Source organism: Amborella trichopoda, chromosome 6, assembly GCF_054954075.1.
Source record: "Amborella trichopoda isolate Santa Cruz 75 chromosome 6, AtrichopodaSantaCruz75HAP2 v2.0, whole genome shotgun sequence".
Lineage (NCBI taxonomy): Eukaryota > Viridiplantae > Streptophyta > Magnoliopsida > Amborellales > Amborellaceae > Amborella > Amborella trichopoda.
Genome location: NC_142341.1, coordinates 6,159,721 through 6,167,122, shown reverse-complemented (window position 1 = coordinate 6,167,122; position 7,402 = coordinate 6,159,721). Strand labels below are relative to the sequence as shown.

The 7,402-nt window shown below is 36.4% G+C and overlaps 1 protein-coding gene across 3 annotated transcripts; it reads left to right on the top strand.

Moving 5' to 3' along the window:
* Positions 1-819: 819 nt before the first annotated feature.
* LOC18434355 (protein CURLY FLAG LEAF 1) lies at positions 820-4,512 on the top strand. 3 transcript variants are annotated; one of them, XR_016058409.1, is made up of 3 exons: positions 820-1,298; positions 1,998-2,926; positions 3,377-4,512. XR_016058409.1 is itself a non-coding variant. In XM_006844427.4 (2 exons), exons 1-2 carry the CDS (start codon positions 1,107-1,109, stop codon positions 2,316-2,318), a joined length of 513 nt encoding a protein of 170 aa, XP_006844490.1. In that variant the 5' UTR covers positions 820-1,106; the 3' UTR covers positions 2,319-4,512. The 3 variants fall into 3 exon arrangements, 1 of the variants encoding a protein (XP_006844490.1); XR_016058408.1 differs by having other exon boundaries at positions 3,372-4,512; XM_006844427.4 differs by having other exon boundaries at positions 1,998-4,512.
* Positions 4,513-7,402: the final 2,890 nt, after the last annotated feature.

Sequence of the window (7,402 nt, the reverse complement as noted above, 5' to 3'; positions counted from 1 at the left end):
ATACTAAAAACCTATATATTTTCCTATTTCCATATATTTCCTATTTTAAATACTAAAAAACTATATATTTTCCTATTTTAAATACTACAGACCTATATATTTTCCTATTTTAAATACTACAAACCTATATTGAATTAAAGGTGCAGTTTGTATTGAGGCGAGGCTCTAAACAATCAAATTCGAGCCCACCTTCAAATAGTATCAAGAAATATGGTTTCAACAGTAAAACGTCTTATGAAAGCCTTAAAATACATTTTCATCTTTAATTAAAAAATTTCAAGCTTCAAAAATAGTGTAAGTCGAGAAGATATATGAAAGCTTGAAAATTTTGAAAATTGACCGTTCAAACATGTGTTACAAGATGTATTATTTTCAAAAATTAAAATCTATTTTTTTTTTATGTTCATGCATATTGATATCGAGATGATCAATTTGATGACATTTGAGCATCAAAACAACCTCTTCTAATGAAAATTTTGATATAGGCTTTAATTTGATTGTGTAGAGCCTAGGCTCTATATAAACTTTACCCTTGAAGTAAGTCCCTCGGTGAGGAAGCCGCGAGAGCGTCGTTGCTTTTAGCACAAGGGTAGGGTGAAATTAAGGTAATTTCCGGGGCATTTGAGTAACACAGGGTGGGCAGCGTCCCGGCCCCCCAAACACGCCGGTTGTTAAATCCAGTGGCAAAGGGAAATGAAATCTTTAGAATTATGGAAAGAGTGGGATTAAAGAACCTTTCAAACCCAACAAAATAACAAACCAAGAGAGAGAAAGTGAGGGCCTCTTCAAATAAGATCCAGGAATAACTCTCATCAATCTCTCTCTAAAACACTTTTCATCGTTATCCGCCCTTCTCTCTTCTCCCCCCTTCTCTTCTCTCTCTAGAAGCTGAACACCAATCTCTTCTTCTTCTTCCTCTCTTTCTCTCTCTTCCAGCCTTCTCCTCTATCTCTGCACAACCCCCTTTCTCTCTCTCTAAACCATTCCAATCACGAATCCTTCTCCTTTTCATTTCGTCTCTAACACTATTCATTGTTTTTCCCATCTCTCTCTAAAAGCACCTGTTTCTCTTATCCAGTGGGGTTTCATTTGGACAGCTTTGAGCGATGACCACCCCAAAAATGGCGATGACATCTTCTCTGGAGCGTTCCTTTCAGGCTTGCTCCATCAACCATGGCCATGGCGCCACCTCCTCTTCCGCTTCTCCTCCTGAAAGCCAGAACCTGCGTCATGCCAATTTGGAACTCAATTCTGAAATGTCTCTTCCATACCAATGGGAACAGTGCCTCGACTTGAAGGTATGAACACAAAACTATCATTCCGTTAATAGTAGAAAGAGAAAGACTATCACCCCATTAATCGTAGCGTGAGAGAGCCATTAATCGTAGAGAGAGAAACTATCACCCCATTAATCATAGAGAGAGAGCAAATGTTAGAAGAACCTTTCTTTTCAACTGAGAAAGTGAGAGAGAGAGAGAGAAAGGGGCCTTTTTCACAGAATGAAGGGTGAGAGACAAGAATTTGTAAGAGTGATAGAGATTACCCAATAACATGCAAAAAGCAAAGAACTATTCTCTTCACAGAGAGAGAGCAAAAAGTAAGAAAAAATCGTCTGTTTCAGAGAGAGACGGATAACCCTATAACGTGCATAAAGCAAAAAAGCTCATCTTCCGTTTGAGAGAGAGAAACAAAAAAACTCAGCAGAAAATAAAGCAGAAAACTTCCTCTCTCTCTCTCTCTCTCCCTAACTTTTACACTCCTATTTGCTTTCTCACATGGTGTTTCGTGGGTTCTCTCTCTCTCTCTCCCTAACTTTTACACTCCTATTTGCTTTCTCACATGGTGTTTCGTGGGTTCTTCTCCCAAAAGTTAAATAACTTTCTCTCCTTTCATTTCTGGTTGTTTTATAAATTTGTGCTCTGTGGGTTTGTAAAGTTAAATAACTCTCTCTTTTCATTTCTGGTCGTTTTATAAATTTGCGCGTTGTGGGTTTGTAGACTGGGGAGGTTTACTTCATCGACTGGAACAATGGGAAGAAAGAGAAAGACGATCCAAGACTTGTAAAGAACAAAACTAGATTGGGATACAACAGTTCAGATGAAGAGAGTGGAAATGAGAGCGAAGATTCTTCGTCTTCGTCGACATATTTCTATGAAGATTACTTGGTAGATTCAGACACAAACCAGGATCAAATCCTTGTAGTTGCGGGGTGCAAGAGGTGTCTGATGTATTTTATGCTCCCTAAAATGGCGATGGAGTGTCCAAAGTGCAGGAGTTTGCTCCTTCGTTTTAATGGCTCGGGGAAAGCTTTGCTGTAAGGGATTTTGAGAATTTGGGTTTCTATTATCGGAGGTTTCTTGTTTGTTTTCTTTCTCTTTTTGGTTGATCTCTCCCTTTTGGGGGTTTTTGGATGGTAGATTCATTGAAAGGAAACAGCTCTCTCTAGATTCATTAAAAAACAGCTTTCTCTCTCTCCTCTTTCTCTCTCTTTCTCTCTCAAGTTTGAGTAATTGCCTTATTAATTTAGCTCTCTATCTCACCTCACTCTCCAGTTAATTAGTTTCTCTCTCTTTCTGTATTTGTTTGTCTCTCTAAGCTTGTTTTCTATGGTGGGTTTCTCCTCTCTCCCTGTTTGATTTTAATTTGGTTCTCTGAGGTGGTTATTTCCCTTCACTTTCATTCTCTCTATGCCCATTTGATCTGGTCTTTCTCTCTCCTCGATTGTATCTCTCTTTCATAGTTAATCTGGTCTCTCATTCTCCTCTCTCTCGCTCTAAAACTTTGGCCTTTATTTCGTGTGTTTCTCTCTCTATGTACACTGGTTTTTTATGATGAGGACGCCATTAGAGTTGCAGAAAAAAGTACCAGCTTGAGCGGGTCAATGGAGTTGAAAAGAATAATATACGGTAATGATTACGACGTGCAGGTATTTCCTCTGTTTCTCTCTCTTGCTTTTATTGTTCCTCATTTTTTTATCATTAAACTCTTTTATTATCCTCGTATCCAAACTAAATAATATTAATGTCAACTCACCATTATTCTGCACCATTGATATTTTGGAATGCCTGAACATTTATTTCTGTAAATAAATAAATATTAGTACTAAAACAGCCAGTAATGTTTCTCTCACTACTCGTGCTAAAGAAAAACACGCAGCGTTTTCTCTCTCTCAACATATCTAAGGGTTATTTTAGAGAGAGAAATGGCTTCCGAGATTTAGGGGAATTTACAATTACTTAGAAAACAGATTTCTTCACATTAATTTTCTTAAGATTTTGAAATTTGAAATCTTACACTAAACATAATATTTCAAAAAACATGGTTTATGTATGTAATGGGAGGTGGGGTGGTGAATTCTCTCTCTATAACAGTACAGGCACGCAAGACAGTGAAGGGGTTGCAGTGGCTAAGTGCTCTTTCTCTCTCTAGATATTTATCTAAAACAGCAGAAGAATAAAAGGGGGCAGGAGAGGAGAGAGAAAGAGGCTTTCTCTCTCTATTATCGATAACAGTGGAAGAATATAAGTGGCAGAGGGAGGAGAGAGAAAGAGGGGGTTGGGGGTGGTGTTGTTGGTGTACAAAGCGAGCTGAGACGAGGGCCTGCGAGAATTCGAATCTGGCAGAGGCAGTGAGGGGCACTCTCACTCTAGGGGCTTGTCTTGTACGGACGGAGGTGGTCCACCGGCTCATCGGGACCAGTCAAGCATGGCAGGAGAGGGAATCTGTTCAGTTCAGAGAGAGAAAGAGAGGGGATGTATCGATCTTGTGGACAGTTTGTTTGGTGGGGTGGGAGAGAGATGTGGGCGTTGAAAGTTCCTTAGCTAGGTGGGTAGAGAGAGAAAGAGAATTTCGAATTTTAGAGAGAGAAACCAACTAGGTGATGGCTTGGTGTCTAGGGAGAAAGAGCGATGTTTAGAGAGAGAAAGTTGGAAGATAGTAGTCGTTTAGAATTTTTAGGTATTTGTACCTAAGTTAGAGGGAATTTGATGCGGTAGTATTTAGCAGTAGAGAGAGGGAAAGAGGTGGAGCGTTGGTTTAGAGAGAGAAGGAGGTGGTGTTTTGGAGAGAGAAACATGGTTGTTGAGGAAAGAGAAAGGGGGCTCTGTGGGAGCTCGGGGACAAGGGTTTAGAGAGAGACGTGACGGTAAGTTGGGGCTTAGAGAGAGAAAGAGACTCATGTGGGACGTAGGGCTTGCTCATGTATCATATCTAGAGAGAGGAGCAGTCTAGTGGGGGGAGCAAAAGGGGTGGAGAACCGGTAGAGATGTTGTGGAGAGAGAAAGGGTTGGCCGCGAATGCCTCGTGCTTTGTGCTTAAGAGAGAGAAAATAGGGGTCGTGCCGGGTGCTTTAGAGAGAGAAAGTAGGGTGGTTTGTTTTTTTTAGAGAGAGAAAGTGGGGTCGTGTCTCGTGTTACTTTCCGCTGCTTTGCATTTGGTATGTTTACCGTTCTTTCTAGCACTCCCATGTATTTCGTTGCAAAGCAAAGCAGAGCAGAGCAGGCTTGTCTTTTCTATGTTTTTTCTCTCTCTAAAAACCCTCTCTCCATCACAACTTTCTCTCTTTACGTGACAAATCTTGGATACGGCAATGGCAGCGCAAAGCGTCAGCTTTTTAGCGTAGTAGGGAATAAGAATCTCTTTCATCTCTCTCTAACACATATCCACCCCACTTTCTCTATGCTTTGGTTTTCAATAAGAATCTTTTTATTTCTCTCTCTAACTCATCATGTCTTTTCGCTTTCTAGTGTTAAAACGAGAATCTTTTTTTACTTCCTCACCCTTTCTCTCTCTAACATCCCCCACCGACGACCTGTGTTTTTCTCTGGTTATTTGTCTAGTTTTCAAGATAAAACCCTTCTAAATAGTTTTATTTTATCTTATTTTTATATTTACAGAAACGTCGACCTTAATTAGTGGGTGATAATTTCCGAAAACACAGTGCGTGCGGCTAAGTTTCACCACAAATTCACGATATTCTCCTGTTTCTCTCTCTAACGATTTTGGAGTTTCTCTTTCTAACTCACTTTGAGTTTCTCTCTCTAGGAATGATAAAACCAAGGATAGTGTATGTTCCCTTAACAAGGGAAACGACGGGGCTACTTCCAAATAATTTTGTCCGAAATGTGGAAATTCAATTGTATACTCTACAGAGTTATTATTGTATACAATATCAAGAAACTGACCAAACCCTAAGATTCTTAAAACCAAACCGCAAACGCGTAAATGACCCGTCAGTTCCACCGATTGATATTTCCATTAGCGTGACGTTTCTATAAGGTGTCCACCTTAAACAATCAATTTCGTTAAAAAATATTTTTGGGTGTCAAAACTCTGACCGTCGCCTAAAAGTCAATTTTTCATCTTTATAATGAAATTCAAAGCTCCAAAATGGAGGGTTTAGTAGGTATGCGAGCACTTGAAAATCTTCTCAATCGAGGGTCTAGATAATGTGCTATCAGATATATTATTTTTAGGATTTGAAATTCATTTGTTCTTTCATATCCATATATATTGAGCTCAAGATAATCAATGGGAAAAAAAATTTAATGACGGAACAAGTAATTTCATTTATTTTTTAAGTATTTTATTTTCGTACGATGTGGTATTATGTATACCTGTGCCATATTTTAGATAAATTTGATTAGTACAATAATTATAAGTATTCAAATACTACCTGACAACTGTAACCATGTGATGAACTTTGGACGGTGATGAGGTGTAGGTGACGTACTGTAGAACTTTACCTATAGACGTGTTGTAGATGCTTCTTATGAGGCAAATATCTTCAAAAACCATGTTAGAGATATTTATTTGGCACAAATTTTTAAATGTACACTCTTTTCAGTCTGAAGAACAATCATAAAAAATAAAATTTTGAAAAAATACTATAAAAAGTTTTCATTCTATCCAAATTAATATAAGCCGTCCATTTTATTGAGATGGTTAGATATAGGCCTCACAAGGATTTTTTTATTCCCAAAATTTTTATATAGCATTATCATATTTAGATTAATAATACTAAAAAATAAAAAAGTAATTTTGAATTTGTTAAGGCTTAGATCTTGAAATTCACCAAATAGATGGTTGAGATTCATTGTTGGATGGGTACTAATTTTGACCATATCTAGGTTGCAAATTGAATTTTGATTTTCATTGGATTGATTATGAGGATGAAGAGAATGTGTGTGCAAACTTTGAGATCATACAAATGCATAAAATAAGCTTTTCTAGATATGTGGTTGCATTATACTACTATACAACAGTTGCATTACATATATATTGCATTATACTACTATACAACGGTTGCATACATATATATATATATATATATATATATATATATATATATATATATATATATATATATATATATATATATATATGTCAGTGATTTCATGCAACGGTTGTATCATAGTATAATGCAACTACACTTCTAGAAAACCATGTTTGTGTATAACCCAAAATTTTTCACGCATACTCTTTTCATCTCAATAATCAATCCCCCCCAAAATAAAGTTCAATTTGAACCCTATATATGGTCAAAATGAGTCCCCTCCTACAACAAATCTAGACCATTTATTTGGTAAATTTCAAGATCATAACCTCTACAAACTCAAAATCATTTTTTTCTTTTCTAACATTGCTCATCTAATAATGATAAAATCATCTAAACGAATTGGAAAATAAAAAAGATCCTTTTAAGGTTTAGATCTAAACATTTTATCAAAATGGACGGCCTACGCTACTTGGGCTAAAAAAATACGTTCTAGGTTTCGTTTTCAATTTTTTATTTTTTTGTGATTGTTCTTTAGAATGAAAAGAGTGTATATTTCAAATTTTGATTCAAACAATCGTTGCATTAAACTATGATACAATCATTGCATGAAATCACTACCCATACATATGGATGTAGTTTTTATAAGGTTGCAACCTTAAACAATCCAATCAAGGAAAACTTCCAAATCTCATCATAATATGTAATTTTGGTGTTAAACATTATTAAGATTATCTGGAAATCTATTTTCATACATAATTATAGAATATTAAATTTAAAAAATGGTTAAAATCAAGTAGATCTATAAACTTATGAAAATCTTGAAAACGGACGGTTTAGATAATGTGTTGCAAGATGCACTATTTTTGGGACTCAAAATCTTTTTTTATATATATTCATACATCTCGATGTTGTGATGATCAATTAGATAGGTTTTCAATATTAAAACAACCTTATTCTATATTTTAAGGTTGCAACCTTTTATATATATATATATGGCGATTAATAGGTTGGGATTGTATACAATGAGGCCATTTTATCTCGTGTACAAAGAGGACCCAATTACTTATAACTACATGATGTTAAATTTGACTGCTTGGGCAAGTAACAAAGTTCAAAAAGATTTCT

What these genes read in the sequence shown, in the direction of transcription:
- LOC18434355 (XM_006844427.4), top strand. Translation starts at nt 1,107, where the DNA reads ATGACCACCCCAAAAATGGCGATGACATCTTCTCTGGAGCGTTCCTTT. An exon ending in AACAGTGCCTCGACTTGAAG is followed by an intron (nt 1,299 to 1,997) that starts GTATGAACACAA and finishes GTGGGTTTGTAG; the next exon opens with ACTGGGGAGGTTTACTTCAT.